The sequence below is a fragment of the Eurypyga helias genome, unplaced genomic scaffold (assembly GCF_000690775.1).
Source record: "Eurypyga helias isolate BGI_N326 unplaced genomic scaffold, ASM69077v1 scaffold22562, whole genome shotgun sequence".
Lineage (NCBI taxonomy): Eukaryota > Metazoa > Chordata > Aves > Eurypygiformes > Eurypygidae > Eurypyga > Eurypyga helias.
The window spans coordinates 9,020-32,280 of record NW_010238138.1 but is presented as its reverse complement, the minus strand read 5'-3'; the positions used below and the strand labels follow the sequence as shown (position 1 = coordinate 32,280).

General features: G+C 49.4%; 1 protein-coding gene across 1 annotated transcript; it reads right to left on the bottom strand.

Annotated features, from left to right (window-relative positions):
- Positions 1–5,230: 5,230 nt before the first annotated feature.
- Positions 5,231–23,009, bottom strand: LOC104504043 (LIM domain-containing protein 1-like; the record flags this gene model as incomplete). The annotated part of the gene is made up of 7 exons (XM_010147757.1): positions 5,231–5,827; positions 6,786–6,854; positions 7,542–7,593; positions 8,682–8,812; positions 10,202–10,264; positions 11,835–11,902; positions 22,908–23,009. Coding segments are annotated over 7 exons (623 nt in total), but the record flags the coding sequence as incomplete, so codon positions are not given.
- Positions 23,010–23,261: the final 252 nt, after the last annotated feature.

Below are 23,261 nucleotides of genomic sequence, written 5' to 3'. Positions count from 1 at the left end.
TTTTTCCCTCTAGTGGAGGGGATGCCCAGGCCTGTGGGTTTGGCACGGAGCAGTCCCAAATTTCCAACTGGATCCAGCCCTCTGGGTATCATCCCTCGGTTTTGAGCAGCTGCTTGCCCCAAGGATGGTGAACCCCGAAGTATGACGGGTTACTCTTATTTCATCCCCTCATTTTAGCCGGCAGCTCCGTGCTGCTGGGGTGCTGCTCGGCCAGCAGTACTCCAGCATCCTGCAGAGCCCACGGAGGCACCACGTGGCCTTCCAGAGCCATGGGAACTCTCCCCAGAACCCCTTGAGGAACCCGTCCCCACCAGCGCTGCCAAGGAGATCCCCATGCTGGGATCAGAGCACATCCCGGTCTGAGACCTGCGTCTTCCCAGGGGGACGCTGGAGAAGGACGGGTTCCAATGGGGCTGCAGCGTACATCAGCCACCTGGGAAGGATGGGAAATCCCCGGTGAGCCCCCAGCCACGGATGTGGGGGGACAGGAGGAAGGCGGAGGTTTGGAAACCATCATTTGGCAGCGTCACTCCCTCCCCACGGACCCATCGCTCCATCCCCATGGTGACGACGGCCACCGTAATTTTCGGAAAGACTCGACACGGAGCACGGCTTTACGATGCTGTCTTTAATCGCTGGAATCACAACGGGCCAGAGGCTTCGCCCTGGCTGCCGGCCGCTATTGTCATAAATACGGAACAGCGCAGGAGAAAAGAGGGCTGTGTTCACAGGTGGCTACGGTTGGTTACCCCAGCACGAATCCCGCAATGCTCTCTCCAGGAGCTGAGCTTTGAAGGAAACATAAAATAATTAGTACCGTTCAGTGCCGTCAGCCAGGCTGGGGGTTTGCTCGGCAGAAAGCGCAGACCCGCTGCGCGGGGACGAGGGTGGGTGTCACCGGGCCCCGGGCATCCCTCGCCGGGGCCTCGGGGCATCCCTGTCGTCTGCCTTTGGGAGCTCTGTGGCACGTTCCACATGGGAACAGCTTCTTCCTGTCTCTCATCTTAGCGGGCTACGGATGCGTATCGTCACCTGAGCTTCTGGCTGCCCTGGGAGAAAGTGGGGTGAGGATTTTTATCGCTCAGAAAAGCTAAGTTTTGCTTCTCCTTAGGAATGGGGTGGGTGAGCGGCTCCAGGCTCTGTCAGGATTCATGGTAGGAAGATGTCTGCCCCATCGGCTCCGGTAAGCACACCTTACAGCAGCGGGATGCGGAATCAGAAAGGAAAAATGAACGCACGAATGCTGTGTGATGAGAGAGGCAACCCCCCTCCCAGCTTCTCCCAGCGACGCAGGCACTCAGCCTCAGAGGATGGGAAAAGGGATGCGTATCTGGCCATAGCCCTTCCCTGCCCGCAGGTACTGACTCCAGAGATGTCTCCCCAGCCACGAAGCCTGGGTCAGCTTGTCCTTACCCCATCCACGCACGGAAAGTCTCTCAAAACGCATAGAATCATAGAATCACAGGATGGTTTGGGTTGGAAGGGACCTTACAGACCATCTAGTTCCAACCCCCTGCCATGGGCAGGGACACCTTCCACTGGAGGTCTGCATCTACAAACACGTGGCGTGGCACAGGGCCGTGAAAGGCAGGCCTCACGCAGGCGCCCAGACACCACAGCCCACGTCCAGGGGTACAATAAACAAAAGTGAACCCCCTCCACGGCTGCTACCAAAAAAAACATCATTTAAACCTCGAAAGGCCCCAAATGAAACTCGGAAACCGAAGAGCCGCAGAACTCATCAAAGGCTCCTCAGCAGTGTGTTCGCAAATGCTCGTCCCTGTGTTTAACGTCAGGGCGGTTTCCTAAATCACTTGGATCACAGGTGTTTCTTACACTTAAAATCACACAAAAATGTCTGCCGCTTCTATAGCTGGGGCTCTTCCCCCGGCTTTTATGCAAAAAATCCCTATTTAAGTGAGTTTCTGTATTCTAACCAATAGAAATTTCACAGCATGATCTGAACAAAGAAATCTATTAAGCTCTGGGTCCTGAAAGCAAGTTTCAGGGAATTCACTTGAGTAAGGATTTGCATGAGAGCTACTCATTACCAGCACAATGGGACTTCCAAGGGTCCCTCCACGCTGGGGGAGGAATTAAGGAATTAACCCTTCCTAGCACGTTTCAACATCTTAACAAGACAAGGTTCACGTGAACAGCAAACCCCAATGCGTATCAGGCAGAATTTAACATGTTTTCTTGCAGAGGATGCAAAGCCTCACACCTCCAGCTCCAGAGCCACCTCCCTGTCCGCTTTTCCCTTTGGGAGAGCTGGCTGAAGGCAGGCACCAAGGGCTCGCAGCTCCACAGATGCCTGGCTGGGGGTCAGGGGGAGCAGAAGCCTCCCCTCTGCAGGACACCCCTGCCTCCCCGCTTCAACCCGCACCCGCCGTCAGGCAGCCGCGGAGCCGGGGACAAGCCAGGGACAATCAACAGGAACTCAGACTCCCACAGCCTAGGAAAAATAATAATGAGTTTAAGTGAATTCAAGCTCCCAAAGCTAAAAGGGGTGCAAGTGAGCGCTCACAGGGGAGCAGGGCAATGCAGCAGATGCTTTAGCTTCAAAACCACAAGTGCACGCGCTTCGTTTTCAATAGCTCAACGCTGTCGTCTCTAGCTCCCTGTAAATGCAGAAAAGGAGAGCGTTGGCACTTAATAATTTATACCGGGCCTCAAAAGTGAAAGTAGGGCAGCCTTCATTGCCCCAGCACTGGGGGATGTGGGATGGCTGAGAGGAGTAACAAGACGCTGCGGGAGCAGAGGCCAAACCACACAGTGAGGTGATCTCCTGCAAGGCTGCTCCAGGCTTTCCATGCAAGGGAAATTGTCCTTCTCCGCCCCCCCTTCTTTCCTGCTTATTTTGGGGTAGCGGGGAAGCCTGCAAGAGTGAGACAGCAAGTCTGAACCTCAGCTTAGACAGAAAACGCCAGTCCCGCTAATGTTGTCAGATCTTTCCAAAGCAAAGGCCAGAAAACGCGCGCGAGGGGCTGCTCTAAAAATCAGGAGCTAGTAAAAGCATGAGCCATGTAGCAGCAGGTCCCTGAGAGACAGAGCAACGGATGACCGCGGCTGTTGTTCCCAGCCCACTTCCAGAAGCCACTTTGGTATCTCCCTGCCTTCACCGCCAAAGGAAGCGCAAGGAGGGGAACCATGCGCCCAGGACTATCTGAATTATTTTCCAGGGACATCAGCTGGCGTTATTTCTCACCTCAGTCTCTTCAGACGGTCATAAATCACAGTCACACCTAAACCCCGGGCCTAGCTGCACTGTGGGACAGCAGCTGATGCAATTGCATCAGGGTGAGAGCACTGCAGGAGCTAACCCAGCTGTTTTGTGGCTCCACCATCCATTCGATGCTGGAAACAGCATCAGTTACATTCTGCATCAGCTCCCATCCCTCCGCTATCCAGCATTTGGATGCTAAATTTAAGGCTCTAGGCAGCTCACATACTTGGGGTTAATTTTACATTCTCTAAAATCCCAGGCAAAACTCTTCTGAAGATAAATACGCCCCAGAGCCATGTATCCTGCAGCAGAGGAATCCCTCCCCTCCAGCTTTCGCTCACTCACTGGGGGTGGGCATGTCCCCAGGAGAAACAGCACCACAGAGCCAAACTATGGCAAAGCTGGAGCTTGGATGCTTTCCAGCACAGGACCGTCGTTCCAGCCACGCGCTGCCATCCCCATCCCGCAGAGCAGCAACAGGCGGAGGTGCTTACGGCTGGAGGGGGCAGAGGGCCGGATGGTCTGCCAGCCCGATGAAACTCCACGCCAAAACCTCCGAGCTCCCAAGGCTTGGGCAGTTTTGGACATTCACATTTCAGCCCAGGCAAGCTGATACAGACTTGTGGGGAGGTGCTAACAGGCCGCTGGTCTCCGTTTGTTCTGCAGCAGATGCCAGTGCCTCTGTGTGATACTCAACGCAGACCGGCACCTCTCAAAACAGAGGCCTGCGGTATTCATGAGTGCTGGCAGAGACAGGCAGCTCGCTGCTGCCTGGCACCTGGGCTGCTCCCGATGGGTAATCGAGGCAGCCTAACTGCACGGTATGAACGGAGTTCAACCACCGACGGGGCTACATCCACGCTGCTGGAAAAGAGGTTTGGGGGAACCATAGAGGATTCTCGGCACGGGCTCATTCTGGGAGTCCCAGTGCCACTGCTCAGCAGTTTCCTCACCAAAAAGATCTTCAAGAATGCCATCCCATCCTCTACCAATCAGAACCTCATTTACATCTTTAGCATAGGTACCTGAGGATTTAACTAGTTTCCCACACAGAATGTTGGAAAGGGTAGCTAAGATCCCCAACTGCATCTGGGGCTTTAAATCAAAGAGTGTTTTCTAAAACAAATACTTTGTACCTGTACAGGAGGCGTTGCCCGGCTTCAGTGCCTACAGAACACGCACTGCAGGCACACCTATCACGTATGTAACACATACGGGGGCGCAGACTCTTGGACTATAAAGCAGTGGGAGTGGGGTATCAAGAAGAGAACCGATTTGCCTTTCTGCTTTCCCAGCAGAACAGAAAGTAAGGCCTAAACTCTCTAACCCTTTGCTCAGATAAGCCGTTATTATTCATGGGAGCAAATCTGTTCATACCAACATACTCATCTGAGTAGAGGTTGTGGAGCTGGGCTGTAAATCCCTGTGTAACAAAGCCTTCATAACCATCTCGAGTTTGTTCCCAGAGCTCTAAATAAGCACCGTTATGAAATGGCTTCATGCTGGGTAAACACCATGGAAAGGAGCGGCCAGGGTGGGGGCTGAGCTGTGGGGACAAACTGGAAAACTCAGGCAAGTGTCTGTGTACGGAGAGCTTTCTTCCAAAGCAAGCTCTGCAAGCAAGAATAAGGATGGATTTCCCCCATGCCCACACTTGCAGTATCCCAACCTTTCCTTTCCAAATACGATCCGCTATTCAGAGTCTGACACAGCAGACTGGCCCCTGCATATCACACTGACATGCAAGCCCCAAGTCATCACGGTAGCTTAGCCTAGCTTGTTCCCGCGTTTTGTTCCGTTGGAAATGGGACACCGGCCTCCAGCTGCCAGCCAGCATCCCTGGTTTGTGCTCGGAGAGTTGGTGCTTTTACAGCCAGACTTGACACCGGAGTTCAGGGAATTAACTGGAAGGTCTGAGTGTGCCATTTTACACAGACCCCTTTCTTTTCTTTTCCTAAAGAATTAATAAAAAAAGAGAGTATCTGAAGACTGGTATTAACAGGTTGATGTCCTTCAGGGAATCTGATGAAATGTGCTTGTCAGGAAACACTCAACTGTGTTTCTTAGAGGGATGTTCCCGGCAGGCAGGCAGGCAAGCCAGCCTCTAGCTTTTTAATTGTGCATGGCATGATCTGAGTTCACAGGCACGACAGCAAACTGTGCTTTCACTGAAGAATCTTCCAAAATGAGCCAAGAGGAACCTCCAGACAGCAGAAAAAGGCATGTAGAAGTAAACCGATCAGTTTAGATAACATGCCACATTCTTGGTCAAGTAGACATGGTTTGATACAGCTGGAACTCGCAAGCATACAAATTCTGGGAATCCAGCAAAAATCTCTCATATCCTTTTACAGGAACATTGCCGACCGGCGAAAAACATGCACAGGAAATCAGCTGAGGGCGGGAAGAGGGAGATCACGTAACAAGTCTTCTGTCCCCACGTTCCAACGTCAGCCGCGTGGGCTAGTAGCGGTGCTGGTACCCAGCTGCTGGGGTTGTGCCGTTCTCTATGTGTTTCAGGTGACAGGAGTGACAGAGCAAATGTTCGTCTAGCGGGTAACAGCGATGCCCGTCTTCGTCATTCAGTTCCATCCCACAGTCCTGCAACGAGAGGCCACGCAGGTTATCAGGGCATGTGTTTCTCTGCCAGTGTCAGCTGGGGTCTGGCTTCCAGGAAGGTGATTTTGTAACAGGGACAGAGGACAGCCAGCCAACAGCTCCTTCCTAGGAAGTCCAACATGTGCCATGAGAAGGAAAGCATCTGCCATAGGGGCAGCCGAGTACAAATTTGGTTTAAGCAGCTTTATTCAATAAGCTTTATCATGTGGCAAAGTGCAGCCCTATGTGTTTTAAACATGCTCGTGTCTCCTTACACTCTCAGATAGGATTCACCTCCTCACATCACACTAATAGCAGTTGCACTGATGTGAAACCAGCCTGCTGAGTCAGGGCCTCTTTTCACTGCAATATGAGCGCAGCGAGAGAAGACATCTATTTATTTTAATTCACAGCACAGAAGTATGAAGGCTCTCCAGGACGCCCTGCACGGAAATCGAACGGTGTGTAAGACCTGGCACCTCTTGGGATTTTTTTGTGCAGCCATATCCTTTCTTCAGCTCCAACGACACATTAATTTCCCATGAGAGTGAAGGTAACTTACACCGCACGGGATCAGTCATCACCTCAGCGTTTTTGAACAATCTGACTCGGAAATCAGATACACTCATGTGATCTGGAGCTCAAGGCTTCTGAAAGGCAACGATAGAACCTTACTAAGCCACCACACTTCCTTCATTAACAAACTGCCAAGTTTAAAAGTGATGATTTTTTGCCCATAACTGTATGGGTAGCAAATGAAATCGCAGCTGAGAAACACTGTTGCAAAAACTTTTGTCCTCCCAGCTGGAAATGTCTCAGCCACTGACAGAATGGGTCACGCAACGCAAGGTTTGAACGGCTCATCTACTGCCACTGGAAGGGAGGAGATTTATTTCCATCTTACAAATAACAGTAGTTATCACCACTGAGTGCCCACTCCCTGAGAAAGCTGCTGACCTACCTCGCAGTGGTAACATTCCACATGGTAATCTTTGTCCATGGACACAACCCGAATGGTCTCATCAGACCCCTGTAAGCATCCAAGCAAATGAGAAATTACAAAGGATTACAGCAGGATCAGACACATGCACTCTGCAGATTGCTGTGAACGTTGAGGAAATGCATGTGGGCTGCCGGTTGGACACCACAAATAAATCCTGCCACCTGCAGTTATTTTTACAGTAAAGCTGCATCACCGGCTGACTGCAGATATCCTCTACAATGTAACATCAGAAATGTAAAATTCTCTCTGTTTAACAGTCAAACCTATCTCAAATAACGCATTAATGATTTGGTAATTTCAATATATCACATTTCTCAGCATTTTAAATTGGTTTTGCCCAAGATTCATCTCCTCCAAGTATTAAAACGAGTTTGTCCCAGAGGAGTCACACAGCAGTCATTCATGAGTGCCACCAGCATTTATTGACATAACGGAAAGATACGCTGAACATAAAACTAGCAGCAGTATAATCCTGCAGGAGATGAAAAAAGCAGCCTGGCCCAACAAGAATAAGCTTCATTATTGAGCAAAAGAAAGGTGACATCTCAAGAACAGCGTATGACCTTAGGTCAGAAGGTTGCATGCCGGAGGAAGCCATCGTCTCTCCCCATCCGCAAGGGCATTCGCCTCGACACAGGGTCAAGCGGGAAAGAGCGCAAGACCTGAGACGGGACACCCCCTCCCCTGAGGAGACATGGAATAAAAGGCTCTCACCTCAGACGGCAGAATGGGAAGTCCACACGCTGCACACTTTGGAGCTAGAACTCTGGAGGAGCAATGAGAAATTAAAGGCAAGTTAGAGATCAACATAGAAAGAGAGGCCAGTATGTTCTTGGGGATAAGATGAAAAGCTTACTTATCCACAGGAAAGCTTTGCATCCCAAGATCACAAACACATTACAGTATTGATTATAAGTAATGCTTGGCACACGTTGCTCAATCAGGCAAAAAAAGACCTTATATTTTACACTTAATGCCAGAGAAAACCCAAAACCTACTGTAAAATTCTTGGCTGCTACTGAGAGATTTGGAAGAGAAAATGAGGAGAAACTGAGCAGGACCATCCCCCAGAAAAGCACATCAGAAGAAGTGGCAGCCTTAGGGCATGAAACCTCAGAGAAAACACCACGGGACTGTACAGTCCCTTAAGGCCTTATAACACAGCATTACATAATACATAACTTAATTAAATTAAATTGCAAGGAACTATGCATCATTTCAGAACAAAGGGGGCACATGGAGGCAACTAATATTGGCACAACACAGCACAGCAACACTTGATCCTCTGTCTTCTCAGAGAACAAATCAAGGAGCAAAGCGAGTGAGCTCAAAATGTGTGTAGCTCTAATATCATCTTAACTACCAGCTAAGAGCACAGCCATTTTATTCCACTGTCTGAACGACAAGTGATTTTTTAAGTGGATTTATCAGTTGTTTCATTTAGAGCTGGATAAAAGTTTAGCTTTGCAGGTTCAGTGGTGATTCTTTGAAAGTCAAACTCAGCCCTTCAATTACTCAAAAATTAAGTCCCATTGATTTCCGTGGGCATCCAGTGTCTCACTTCAGAGCTGACTGATTTCGCACATCACTGAACACTTCATGAGCACTACTTCTCACTATCTCTGCTCTGCAGAAGGGGCAGCTGAAGCGCAGGGGTCCAGTGACTTCCTCAGAGTTACACAGGAGTCAATGGCAGGACAAGTGGAGAGACAGCGGGAATTTCTAGGGTCTAGCCCCATCTTCAAGCTTCTAGCTTCTAACCCTGTCCATGTTTTACTAATCCACACTTCCTAATTAGCTGAAAAGCTAAATTAGAGGCTTGTTGACCACAGCATTTCTGCTGTTTGTCCTTACTTGTGGTAATCTCTGACACAGTAGATTTTGTTTTCAGAGTCTACAGTGAATGGCACACCGTCCAGACACTCGTTGCAGACCACGCATCGGAAGCAGCCTGGATGATATGATTTCCCTAGAGCCTGCAGTATCTGCAACAAACCAAGAGACAGGAAAAATGCAGGTGAACAGCCAATAAAGGTGAAAATAATAAACACACAGCTTTACATCAGACAATGCTGTGTATTCATCAGCGGGGCTGTGTCTTTTTTCAGGCAAGTCATCTGAAAAATGAGTTAATAGGGATGGAAAGGGCAGCTGGAATCAATATATATCATCTGGTTCCAGCGGACTGAATTATTAGCATGGGTAAGAAAACAATTTAGAGCCTCAGTCCAGGTATTTAGCATTACAAAGGGTAGAAGTAACAGAATTTAAAGGAAAGAAAATAATTTCTAAAGCCAACGGGTAGAGAATACTTAGGAGGATAACAAGGCAATACATAGCCCAACAAAAGAAAATACATCTTTATATTCTCCGTGAGAGGCTGAAATAAATACTATTGCTAGGTTTTCATAATTCCTTAGAGATCCAAGAGCTTTGTACTCACTAGCCTGGTTTTCTAATTAACACAGACTATGGAAACTGTGTGGAACTCAACAGCTGCAATTCACCTGCTGGCTTTGGGGCACCTATTACTACCTGGAATACCATGGTCCATCAGCCGAGGGATCTGACTTACGAGTGGAAAATAGCTTTTCCAATTTTAATGCTTTCCAGTGTAAGCAGGCAAGCAAAGACAATGAACAGAAAGCATCAGAAAATCTTGGGAGACGTGCTGTGAACCGACCACCCAGAAATTCCTAATTCCTCTGCCTCGGCTGTAGTTTTATACCACCAGCTACACGACCATGAATTTGTCTCTCTCTGAATCACCCACACCTGAATGCTGGCTGGTGCTGGCTACAGGCCAGCCCACCCCCTGAGCCGTGACCCGCTCCGTGCACACCTCAGATGGGTGGTACCTGCTGTAGGCCAGTGAGAACTGCCCGCTGCAGCAGGATGCCCACACGTCTACCACAGAGTGTGACAGGACTTGGGCAGATCTGAACTGAGGTCTGGATCACTCCCTCTGGGTCAAACCTATTCCCCAGAGTATCAGCACCCACAAAAACCAGCAATAAGACATGGCTTCATCCTGAAGGTACGTGGGAAGCCACAGGTTGACACCAGGAAAGACAGGCTCAGCACGGCTGACAGGATGCCTGAAAGGGGATGAAAGAGCTGAAGGCTCTGTTGTTCACCGTGCACTGAAAACAGGCAGAGCAAAGTCTCTGCACCACAGGCAGCAGGGTGCCAGCTTCACTTCCTCGCACAAATCAACAAAAGGCTTAGTGGGTTTTCTTTCTGCTACCAAACTCACACTAGGCAGACTATCAGATGATAACAGAGAGCTCTGGCTATGAACATATTTTGGTTTTGATGCATTCTCGTAAAAAGCTGTGGGATTTTTTTTTTCTCCTGAAGCAATTATCACTTACCATGTCCATTATCAAATGTCCACAAATGAAACACCTGTCAGCTGACTGCTGGAAACCAGAATACTGCAAGGACAAAAAAGAATTGGCTTAAAATTTCACAAGGCTAGTCGTGCATAAACAACAGCGTATTGTGGGGTGTTATTTGTGTGGCCTTTTTCTGTACTCCTTACACAAGCTAAACTTTCCACTGCTTTGTTTAGTACACGAAGCTGTGGATGGGTCCTCAGAGGATATTCTATAAAGACACCAGATTTCCAGCGTTCAGGAGTACGAGTTCCTGTAATGTCCAAGTCCTAAATTTAAGTTTAATTAAGTATATAAGTAAATACCATAATGCACACACAAATAAGGCGTTTACTAGTAAGACTTACGTGCTTATTTGACCACATCAATCTACAAGCCAGGAACTTTCCTGTGTTTATCACATATTCATATCACAATATCATAGAATCATAGAATCACAGAATGGTTTGGGTTGGAAGGGACCTTAAAGATCATCCAGTTCCATGGGCAGGGACACCTTCCACTAGACCAGGTTGCTCCAAGCCTCATCCAGCCTGGCCTTGAACACTTCCAGGGATGGGGCATCCACAGCTTCTCTGGGCAACCTGTGCCAGTGCCTCACCACCCTCTCCGGGAAGAACTTCTTCCTGATATCCAATCTAAACCTCCCCACTTTCAATTTAAACCCATTACCCCTACATCGATATCTATATTTATAATCTGTATCTATATCTATAGGCTTGGAAAGCCAAATTCTTCCTTTGGTGACACCATTACCGATCTACTGAAGCTTCTCCGAGGTCAGTGGTATTATCCCAGCTCCCTGTTAGAATAACAATAAAGCTTGGTCCAGAGCAATTTTTTTGGTGCTGCTGCTGAGATCTAACAGTAAGGAGCTGCCTGTCATGTCCCTGACATGTGTCTCATCACCTGTCTAAGGTTTTAGTCCTGTCTGAACGGTGGCAATGCGAACTGGAAAAATGAAGTGGCTTAGATGCATTTTACCAGTCTTTCCATTTTCAGCCTGTGTAGAATATACTGACGAGAGTAAAGAAGAATAACTCACTTCTCTCCGACAGAAATCACTAGACTTCCTCAATAAGTAGGCAAATATGGCTTTTTCAAGCCTCAATGAAGGATTAATCTATCGGGACTCGGGCAGAAGGGCATATGGCTTTTCATCTCCACCAGCCAAGGAGAGGGCCGTGGGGTTGCTACGTTCACACAACAAACCAATGAGGGCAACAGAAAGATATCCATTAAGATACCCAAGCAAACCCAGTTCATTGGAAAGGGAAATTCCCTCATTCGTTCTGCTGCAGCAGTTCACCTCGCTGCTGCCTCCACGGCATGGCCACAGAGACACGTTTGACGGAGCCATCGCAAGAGATTATGGCTTCAGCTAGGGGCTCCGCATCGCAAAACCGTGGCCTCTCACTTGGCCACTTCCAGCACCACATGGGCAGCCACCACAGCTGGGGCTGGCCCCGAGTAGATGGTGGAGCCGAAGGGCCAGGCGGGATGCTGGCCTAGAGCTGTGAGGAGCACAGGCAAAGCTGACAGGCAGAAAGGCTGCGTGTCTGCTGGGGAGGCTGAGACGTGCCAGCAGAAGGGTCAGCTGTGCGCTTACCAGGAAATCTTCTTCACAGAACACCTTGCCGTTGACAAAATAAAAAGCTTTTCCTCTCAGCTTTCGACCTGAGGAAAAAAGAGAGAGAGATGAGAAAGGTTAGCTGAGAACAGGGAAAAAATGTAAGCGAAAACTGGCTGCTGAGAATCAAACAACAACGAGGACATCCGAGTACGGTCACCACACAGCTGGAGAAGGGCATTCAACCCCAGCACGGGTCTTCCCAGCTTCCAGCCCAACTAACCCCATCTCCTCCTCCACTGGTGGTCACTGATAAATGCCCATTGCTGGATCCAGATAACAGGCCCACCTCCAGGCAGAAGGAGGTGGCTTTGCAAGCCTGGACCACCTCCTGGAAGACTACAACACGAAATAACCCGGCAAGAGCGAGTGAGGGTACTGACTCACGCTGGAAAACACTCAAGGACGGGAGCAAGGAGGACAGAAGGGCAGGTATGCCGAGAGCGATCCCTACCTGACAACGTTCCTCAAAACGTCACACCCATGGTGTTGCACCAGAAGGCGCTTTTGACCAGCAGCTGCCAGGTAATCCCCTGCCATACCCGACGACCCGGTCTGCCCCAGCAGAGCGCAGCACCGGAGCGCTCAACTCACATCTCTGCTCCCTACCAGCACAGGCGTTACTGCAGCAGCCAGCTTTCCAAAAGCTGGAAACCATTTAAGAAAAAGAGTATTCTTTTTTTCCAACCAGAATGTTGTAACAGAGACAAGATGACAAAGTTTTTCCAAGAAAGGACTCTACGTATGGAGAAGATTTATATTTGCTGCAGCATTTGTGTTTATGCCTCACACTCGCTGTCTGTTTTCAGTTCCATGTAACCATGGCAATGCATGCTCACGCTGCCACTGCTCCTTCTAAATGCCCTGCCTTCCCCCTGAGAAAAGGGCTAGGTTTTATTTGTTTACAAAAAGCTGTTCCTACCTCTTTGCAGTCCAGTTTCCCTCTTCAGCCAACACCGAAGCAGATGTGCTTGTGCTACTTGGCCAAAGAACCTCAAAGTGCCCAGAGGCAGTGCCGGGAGCAGGGGGAGCAGCACTCCTGGAGCAGGACCCGCTGCAGGTTGGTGTCAGGGACCTGCCAGGCATCACTAGAAGGAAATCGGAACTGAGACACCAGGGCCCAGAAGCCTCCTGCTTGATATGTTGCACGTGGCCAGTATGGTTAAAAAAGCCATCATCAGCTGCTGGGTGTATAAACGTGGATGACACACAGGACTGGTCTGGAGGCCACACCGTGGTGCTTTATATCATGCATAAACCTGGCAGCCTCTGATGAATAATCATGCTGGCTGCAAAGCTTGAAGAAAAGGAGAAAGCCAAGTCAGTAAAATACAATCTTCACTATCTCCTGCGTACGGCAGAGGGCACTTTCAGGCTGGGAAACAACTCCCGCAGCTCCTCGGGAAACAGAGATGCTCTAGTGAAGCTCTCAAGTTTCGACAGTGAATTCAGCCCAACCAAGATTTCGCTGCAGTGAATTCAGCCCAACCAAGATTTCACTGCTAGTCCTTAGTGCCCTGCCCAGGTTTCAGCCAGCAAGGCAGGCAGAGGTCGTGGCAGCATGTTTCTCAAAGAACAAGCCCCCGTTTGCACCTGAAGCAGCTTCGTGGTTAAGCTGCAGGCATTGCTCAGCCACGTTTACCGGGCATCGTAGGAGCCAGAAGCACACTGCCCCGACACGCTCATCGTCTCTGGTTCTCCTCTAATCCCCGCTGGGGACAACTGCGTTACCTGGATGTCTGAGGTGACCTAGGGCGCCAGCCCATCCTTGCACCAATGCAGACATTGGCTGGGACATGGAAGAAAACTTGACAAAGCCAAAAGCATCCCGTTCTGACTTCTCTCACCCACCCTGATACTTTGCCAAGGTTGCTGACCCCAAAACAGGAGCCCAAAATAAAATATATCTAATCTTGGACACGTTAGCTTTGTGACTCCTAGCCCAGGGTGTCTATTTGTACTATAACCCGTCCTGTGTGCCTGCCCATCCACAGGTAAGCCCCGCACACATCCTGGCAGCTGCAGAGTCCCAGTTTCTGCAGAAGGGAAGGAGAGGCATGGGGTTACCTGGGATTTGCAGCACCCATGCCAACGAAGGTCCTAAGCAAGTTACCAACAAGCCTCACACAGCAAGAAGTACCCTCAGAAAATCTCCCGCTGGTTTAAATACAGCACTGGGGTTTGGCACCCCTAAAAATGACAAACAAACAAAAACCATTTAACTTTTATTTCAAATTACGCTGCAGGGTGGGCTCCAGGTCAGTGCAACATCGCTTTCCACCAGTACGCAACGTCTCTCCTCAAAGACAAGCGGGTAGCGGTGAGGAAAAACATTCGCGTGGAGCCATGCAGTGAGGAGACGCTTCTTTGGATGAAGGCCCTGGCCAGGGCACGAGCAGCAGCCGTTCCAGCAGAAGGGATGAGGTTTGGATTGCTGCCAATCTTCCACGGTGACCAAAAAAGCATTTACCAGCCATTCTGCACCCGCTGTATTTTTAACCCCATGACATTAGCAGGTCAAGATTGATGGCAACAGGCCTTCAGAGAAGGTGGCATGGCCGGGGCACTGTGTCTGTGCTCCTGCTGCAAGCTGCTTCAGCAGAGGGACAAACCCGGTATAAAGGATTTACACTTTGCCATTACATGGGCCCATGAAGAAGAGCTGCTGACGCCACAGGCACTTTGAGGGAAGGAGGGGTGATTTAATGCCTTTCTTTAGGGAAGAGGTGGTCATTTTGACTATTTTTAGCTCCTCTCCATGACTCTCGTTAAGCCCCTGGCAGAAGCATAAAAGCAAATTTGCCAAAAACCCATGAGTGGTCAGGTGGCCCTGCAGCCGCCGCAGGAGTGGTGCACGCAAACAGAGCCGACTTCTTCCTCTGCTGCTCTCAGCCTCTCCCTGCCCACATCAGGATGGACTTCTCCCAACATCCCTTTGAGGTGAGGAAGTATCTCCTCATCATACACATGGGAAAGCAAGAGGCAGGAAAAGCTCACTTCCCCAAGCTGTGCTGGGGACCGTCCCAGTGGAGCTGGGAAATGCACGTTCTGGCCACAGGCACGCCGGTAACCCAAACAGCGCTGGGACTACCCCACAGCACTGAGACAGCTGCTTCTGTCCCTGCGCTGAGCTCCCAGCCACGGGACAGTGCCCTATGTTAAACAGGTCGCTCTCGAAAGTGGCGCTTCTGCCTGTGTGCCTGCAGAGGCTGCCGCACGTTCCGCTTCAGCACGGAGATGCTGTCGTACTTTCACCAAAAGGAAGGATTGAGAAGTTAAATGTCACATATAAGGAACCACATATTGATCACTGCCTACTTTAAATACGCATCACTTTAAAGATGCATGATGATGCCTACAGAGAGGCTATCCTTTGATAAACCCAGGAATATTAACGCGTGCGTGGCCTGCCGCTTTCAGGATCGACTGCTCTGCTACATGTCTTAAGCCGCTGGCTCCTGACTGTATTGCACTTCACCCTGAATCTAGCCAATCTCTCACCTGAAAAAATTCAGACAATTAAAATTCTTTGGCATTTCAACCCTTCCGTCTTCCCTCGTTGTTACAGGATTTCTTGTTCCTTTCCCTGACAGGAGGTTTGAGCGCCAAGCTTTTACGTACAGCTCAACTCTAACACATCTGTCTGATCTGTTTAGCTATGGGACCTTCAGGATGACCTCGAGGTCATTTCAGCACCAATTCCAGAATACTTCAGTCTCCTTCCCTAGTGTCTTTGTGCTAAAATAAAGACACTTTGCTTAGCAGCTGATAATAAGCATACCATGGGGCTGCACTCCCAGGATGCTGGTGCTTTTTTCCCAAATGACAGCTCTCTCCTTCTGAAGTTCGTACAGAGAGGGGTTTACCAGGGACTTGCAACGGCCCAAGGAAGGTGTAGGGAGAAGCATCATTTGCCTGCTGGGGAGCTGGACCCAACTTTCTCTTTCAAAACTGCTTTTCCATTATTTATTAAAAGGACAGTGGGGTCACACACTCATGCTCAAAGACAAGAGACTGCTCTCAATGCATGTAACGGCACAGGGCCACATCGGGATCGCCGGGCTCTATGGGTATGTACAACCAGGAAGCTGCATTGCCAGAGAGATTGTGTGGACCTCCCTTATCACTTATCTAAGGGCCGCGGAGCTCCCTGCGGTATCTGCACAGCAGATGGGCAAGAATCACTGCAGGCTGGCAGCTGCTCCTGGGTCCCTTCCACGCTGACAGCCCTGGGCCCCTGTCATGACAGAAATCAGTCCTTCTTAGAGTGCCACAGCTGTAAGGTAAATTTGGACATGTGATTACTAATGGCAGGTTAAATACAATGGCATTTCGGTTTCCGGATTCACTGGATGTAACCTCCTGACACGCTAATGGGACAGCAGGGAAACAGTGTCCGTCTAGCCGCTAAGGATTGAAACAAGCTCCTCTCGCAGCCCTGAGTGGCTCCGGCTCAAGCTGCAGTCCTTTGCCCGGTTTTCATTTCCCCCACATAAAGCTGCACGGAGGTTTGGATGGAAGAACCCACTCTGGTCCGTGCACACCCTGCGGGCAGTAAAACGGGTGCAGGCAGAGCCCAACGACCTTGGCTCCCTCACACCAGCCAGAAGTCCCTGCTGCCCACTGTTCAGTACATGAGACCCACCGGTCCCCAGCCAGCACAAGCGTTTTTGGAGCTCTCCACGGATACCTTGCGGACAGACAGTATGGTGTCCCACCAGACATGGCAGACTAGGTCAAGCATCAGAGAGCTCCAATTAATTTCTGCCATCTTTCCCATTTCTGTCGGCTGCCGTTAATGCTGGATGCAGCACTGAGACTGACACAGAAGTGTCAATATTTCCAGTCTGCTCTTGAACAGGGGCTGCACGAAAGGGTCACTTAGAATCACAGAATCACAGAATGGTTTGGGTTGGAAGGGACCTTAAAGACCATCCAGTTCCAACCCCCCTGCCATGGGCAGGGACACCTTCCACTAGACCAGGTTGCTCCAAGCCTCATCCAGCCTGGCCTTGAGCACTTCCAGGGATGGGCCATCCACAGCTTCTCTGGGCAACCTGTTGTGGATGCCTGCACATCCTCCAAACCAGGTAAACTCAGACTGTGGTCAATCAGCAGACACCCCAGGTCAGACCAAAGTCTTGGAGAAACTGTGGGCAGGAGGATAGGATCTCTGTCAGAATAAACTGCGCTAGCACACAGCATCCCCATTACCACCTAAGATGTTCAGTCTCTCTCTCAACTATACCAGCCATGCTGTAAAATTGTAAAACACACCCTCCACGCTCTCACCACACATTTGAGGCGTTAAAAAAATCCTCTGAGAAAAAGATCAGATGCCTGAAAACCAAGAGCACGCTCTGGCACATGTAAGAAAAGGTCAGCCACCTCTAACGGCAAAGCAACCACAGGGAAGGCAGAAATGGCCCCTCGGAGGGAAACACAGCAAAACCACCATAAGCCGCACAACTGAGCAACACTCCTCCCTTGCTGATGGCAAACTGTTGCAAGAAAATATTACAGTATTTTTAGGGAAAACACCTAGAAGCTTCAAAACTCAAGAGGTAAGATTAAGTCACCCTGGGACAAAGCAGCGCTACGATCCGGGGAGTCCCTGCTGAGGTACCGGTTTTCAAACCAGTGCCCAGCCACTCTCTGCATTGCTCCGGGGACAGCTGCCCTGTTCTCCAAAGTGCCCCAAAACCAGCCAGCCGTCAGAGCTGGCCTCCCACCCTGTCACCCACTGCCTGTCACTGAAACAGGCGGAGGCTCAGGGGAGGAAGGAGGGGGAGGCAGTGCCTGTGTCCTCGGCGAATGTAAGTGCATCGAAACTATACGAGAGCGCTATGTTTACATTTCTCTAGGTATGGAAGAGGCCTCAGTGCTTCCTTACTGAGCCAATACTTGGAAAATTACTCGTAGGTACCATTAAAATATTTTTAGAAACTTCCTAAAATCGTTACAACACAATTAACCCTATGCCTGTTAACAAAAAACAGCACTTTGAAGATGACATTATAAAATAAAGAGACCAGAAAGACTGGTAACATATTGCATTAAAGGTTTCAACCTTTTTTTCTCACATTGTCCTAATGATTTCAGACATTCAGCCACCACTAAAACATGTGCAATTGACTTAAGCCGCTATTGATAAAGCTCTGGCTGCATCATAGAATCATAGAATCACAGAGTAGTTTGGGTTGGAAGGGACCTTAAAGACCATCCAGTTCCAACCCCCCTGCCATGGGCAGGGACACCTTCCACGAGACCAGGTTGCTCCAAGCCTCATCCAGCCTGGCCTTGAACACTTCCAGGGATGGGGCATCCACAGCTTCTCTGGGCAACCTGTGCCAGTGCCTCACCACCCTCTCCGGGAAGAACTTCTTCCTGATATCTAATCTAATCTAATGCTTAATCAACGTTAGCCCAAAGACACCAAGAGCTGCACTGCTCTCAGTAGCCACGCTTTATAATCACTGCAGCAAGACCAATGAGCCCAAGCAGAAGGCTACGCTGGCAGGTAATACTGCTTCGATGGCTGAGCTACCACGTTTGGGAAATGACCCCTGACACCTCCCAACACAACAACATTGTGAAATATTAAATAAAAAATATATACACTCAGGGGAGAGCAAGAGGCGGCCGGCTCGTGCGATTTCAAACTCCGCCGCTGGAACAGCAGCCTGTTACCCTTGCACAGACATCAACATTAATCTGAGCTGGCAAAAAGGAAAAAGAAAGTAATGCAGTAATGCTGACATGTCAAAGGTCGAACTCGGTAGCCTGGCAAACGTGTAAGGTTTCCACCTCTTCGCCATAAGGGCCCAAAATCTGGCCCTTGTTTTGGCCCTTCTGCTGTAGTTCAACGTCGAACCCCCCTTCAAATCACCTTGCAATCAGTTCTTTTTCTGACTTCCTTCCTCGCCTACCGATTTCCTTCACAGTCATCACTGACGCTTCCCTTGCACTTTTTTAGCTTTCAGATTTCCTCTGAGGACCAAGTGGTTCAAGTACAAGACCCTTATGCTCTAAAATTATGCTGCTAGCAGACCTAAACTGGTCCTTTTTCCAGGCAACCTGCAGCAGTCGGACATAAGCCAGGTTGAATCCTAGCGAAAACACTAAAACACCACAACAGGTTAGAGCGATGCTGTCTAGTTAAATCAGTATCATTTATAAGGTCTCCTTACGACCTAAATACTAAGTATCAATGTCGGGAAACACCTGCATCTGCTGTGTTCTGAGGAGGTATAAACTAGTGATTGAACTTAAACGGTTAATGTGTAACAAAGCAGTTGATAACAACAACTGTTTGTCCAACAGACTGAAAAAAAACCCCAAACAAGATGGAAACGACACCTTGAGCTTGCAGGAAACAGCTGTATGAGTTTCGAGGACCTTTTTTTTTTTTAAATTTAACCTACTTTCATGGCCCTCCTGAAAAGCAAATATAATTTATTACTAATCCTGCAGAAAGAGCCCCAAGTTTTTTCCTCTCCCCCTCCACAAAAAGCCGCCTTGTTTGTGTCTCTGCCCTGTAACAAACAAGAAGATAAATGAGACATTTATGCCAAAGTAATCATTCTAAATCTGTTTTTTTGACCTCTAAGCCAAATTTTCTGCATTACATGCCAGTGGCTCAGATAAAACAGTACATTTTTTTTCCTGACAACTGAACCCTGAAACGTATGCGTGGCCCTGCTCAGCAAACTGCTCTATCATTTATCTCCAAACATATGTGAATCAGGAAACAGAGGGTGTAGGAAATTTGGCACTATGAGGCATCACACACACACCACACACCCCCTTTAGACCCTCTCGGTTTTTTGTATCTGGGAAACTAATGCACATTTGGACACAAATCCAACTACAAGCAAAATTAGGAATCCTTACTAAAATGAAAACAGCAGGAGAGCAGATATAAATATCTGGAGGACAATATGCTTTACCTTAATAGGTAATTTTGTGTATTTTATTTATTGGAGCAGAGACATTCAGTGTTCCACCAGAGCAGAAATTTTAGGATTGAAATCATGAGCAACCTTGACTTCTCAAAGACAAGTTTGCACTGGATGGCGTCCAAGATGAACTCCACTTGACCTTAAAAGTACTACTTACTTTTCAGCTAGAAACCAGAGTTTCCACACAGGCCGCTCAAGACGTGCATTCCAGCTAGACAGACAACACCGACCGGACAAATATTTGTTTTTCTGGCAGATAGAAGGGTCTCGTCACACCCACCGCAGCGACACAGATGACAAAGAGCCCGCAGAGAGGCACGCGCGCTCTCCGGGCGAGCGAGCGACGGGGCTGTGCGCCCTTCATCCCCGCAGCAGCTGACAGGCCGGGAGGGTTGGGAAATGGCCTCGGTCTGCAAAAGTGGGGAGATTCCCCTCGGGTACGTTTCCTCCCTGGGCGCAGGGCAGGACAGCGTGTACCACCCCAGGCACCAGTTAAGCAGCTGCAATGCAAAGAGGCTTGGGGAATCGGAAAGTCAGCCCCGCGACGCCTCCGCAAGCCCAAGCCAGGCAGCAAAGCCCCGGAGCAAGCGAGTGGTGCACGAAGGCCCCGCAGACCGCAGGGGCAACGCCGGAAACCACCTCCTGTGCCGGAGGGGTTGTTGTGAGCCTTGCCTCTCGCAGACACGCACGCGAGGGAAACACCACCGCTGCGGGGTCGCGCTCTCCTCCGGGAATCCCACGACACCACACGCCCTCCCCTCCATCCATCCATCCATCCACACCATCCAGCTTCCACCTTAGTACAGCCGCTGCCCCAGTGGGAAGGGCTTGAGCTTTGCAGAGTGACTGCTCTTCTGCATGTAATAAATGCTCATTTATACTCCCGTAGCTTACATTCCCCTTTTTTATCTTGTATGGAAATACAGTATTTTCTACGCAGAGAAATATTATCACTGCTCCTCCCCCCTTTCTTTTTTTTTCCCTGTCATTTTCACCAGCCTTTTTTTTTTCACTTTCCATTTGAAACCCTTTGCCCCAGCACATCCCCTCAGTGTACTTCTCAGTTACAGCTGAGTAAGAGGGAAAATGGGTTTCACTTAGCTAAACTTAGCTTCTTTCTATCTTCCTAAGTCTCACCCAACACCCACACCTTTTTGTCTTGCACTGGAAACCTTTGGAAAGGGTTTTCTTTTAGAATAAGCAGCAAGTAGCTGTTCTTTCAGCCCTCACCAACACACCTCACTAGAAATGGGATTAAGCTATTTTTTAACCAAACACAAACATAAACAGATGTAAACACTGATACCTCTGCAAACACAAGTACCTCTCTAGCGCTGGTCTCCAAACAAAGATGGTTAAAATCCATTCTAAAGGGAGGATTGAAATGGTTTCTTTCTAAATCACCAGTTGCACAGTAGTCATTTTAGAAATTTAAGACAGCTCGAACCTGCTGCTGGATTATTTTTAACAGGAGCTTTGTGTGCATGGGCAGTTCAGAGGCCGCCCGGCCACAGAGGGCAAGAAGCCCCAGAAGCAAAGCCCTGGCTGCAGCCAGGAATCCTCTCCGAGGGAGAAGATTTCAAATTAACTTATAAGAGAGGACAAAAGAGTGAGCTGCTGACTTCCGAGCCTGTAGGAAACTGCCACCACGTGCATTTTTTCTTTTCAATTTTCCTGGGCAGATGATGGTGACGTGCTCTGCTGAAAAGATAGGTGAGGCAAGGCAGCTGGTGTCGGACAGCTGGGAAGTGAGCAGAGTTCATGGTTCAGCTATTATTAAAAAGCATACACATCTTTCTATATTTATTCCCACTTTACAGCTCCAAATAAAACACATGCAGTCCTGATGAGCTTACAACTCTAAATACAACACAGGAGAAAAACCCTAAGGCTCATCTGGGAAAACCAAACTCATATATACAAAAACACCAGAAGGTTTATTATTTTTTTTTCTGCCACCACACACAGCCCTATTTCTAAAAACACACCTCTAGCCCTTAGAGTTAAACATAACAAAATAGAAAAAACACTGCTTTACAAACACAGCCACGATTTGAAATCAAGTTTCCCATTCCTCACCCCCCAGACCACCTTGAAAAGCCGCTTAGGAGGATCCATACGTGGCAGCATGCCGTACGCTCCAGCAAGCTTCAGATGTGGGCCTGAGAAGCGGCAGGGAGCTCGGCGAGGCCAGCTGAACTACCTACCCCGCTTCTCGGGCAGATTTCACAGGGCTCACCATCGCTGCTCCCAGCCCCATACCTCTGGCACAATAACCAGCTCCATCCCTGCAATAACCAGAATGCGAGCGGGCAGAGACATGCCCCTCATCTCAGGGCACGGCTCCATTTCTCCGGAGAGAGAACAAGCCAGACGTGTAACCTGGGTCATTCAGACACTTTGATGCTTTGACCGGAGGTCCCTCAGAAGGGCAAAATGATTTCAGTGAGCAGACGTAACGCAGGCAGTGAAACCACCGCCACCGGACCGACCGTGCAGCAGCTCTGCCGGAAAAGGTGTCGGGGGCACTCAAAGACCCCACTGCCGAAACCCGCACCCTGCCTGCGCCGCCCACGGCAGGGTCCTGACCCGCCGGCTCTCCCTGGGCTCTGCGGACAGAAAGGCCAGAACGGCTGTAACGTGTGACATGACAACTAAAAACCTTCTATGTGCTAGTTAAGGCATATTCACCACCACTTCGAAAAAAAACCCACTTTTGTAAATAAGAAGATGTGGCTGTAACTGAGAGGCAGAGGAATGAAAACAACCATCCTCCGTATCAGAAGGCAGCCGGCCGGCACAATCCAAAACTATCTTTTCTACAAGATATTGAATATCTAAAAAATAAAGTAGAATTTAAAATATCTAAAACGGTATTTTGTACTAACTTTTCTAGAAGAATGGATTCTTCTAGAATCTTCAAAACCAAACAGCAACCACCACCAAGTCATACAGCTGCAGCAGAGTCCAGCTGGCAGATAATTCAGTAACCGCCTCCTGTTTTTTCCCCCTTTACACCAGAAGAACGTTAAGCCCGAGGAGTTTGGCCCAGGGCCTGGCACGGACAGCAGGCCGGGCAGGGGGTACTCACTGCAGGCGCCGCAGGTGAAGCAGCCATCGTGGTAGAGGTTGCCCATGGCCTGGCAGGCCTGGTTGGCTCCGTACACTCCCTTGCTGCACTTCACGCAGGTGCCTGGAAGAGACAGAGGGAGACAGAGGTCAGAAACGGGACCCGGTGGAGTGGCTGGGGGGGTGACCACGCCTGTAATTCAGCATGGTGGCTCTGCAGCTTAGGACCTGCTGGCTCACTGAAGCCAGGTGACATCTGCATCACCTGCCCCAAGAGATGCTGTTCACCGTGGTCACGACAGTCAGCAAACCTCCGCGGCGAAAGCCTTTTTTCAGAAAAGTGAACTGCACCAGACCTGTCCGGCCACAGCGACAC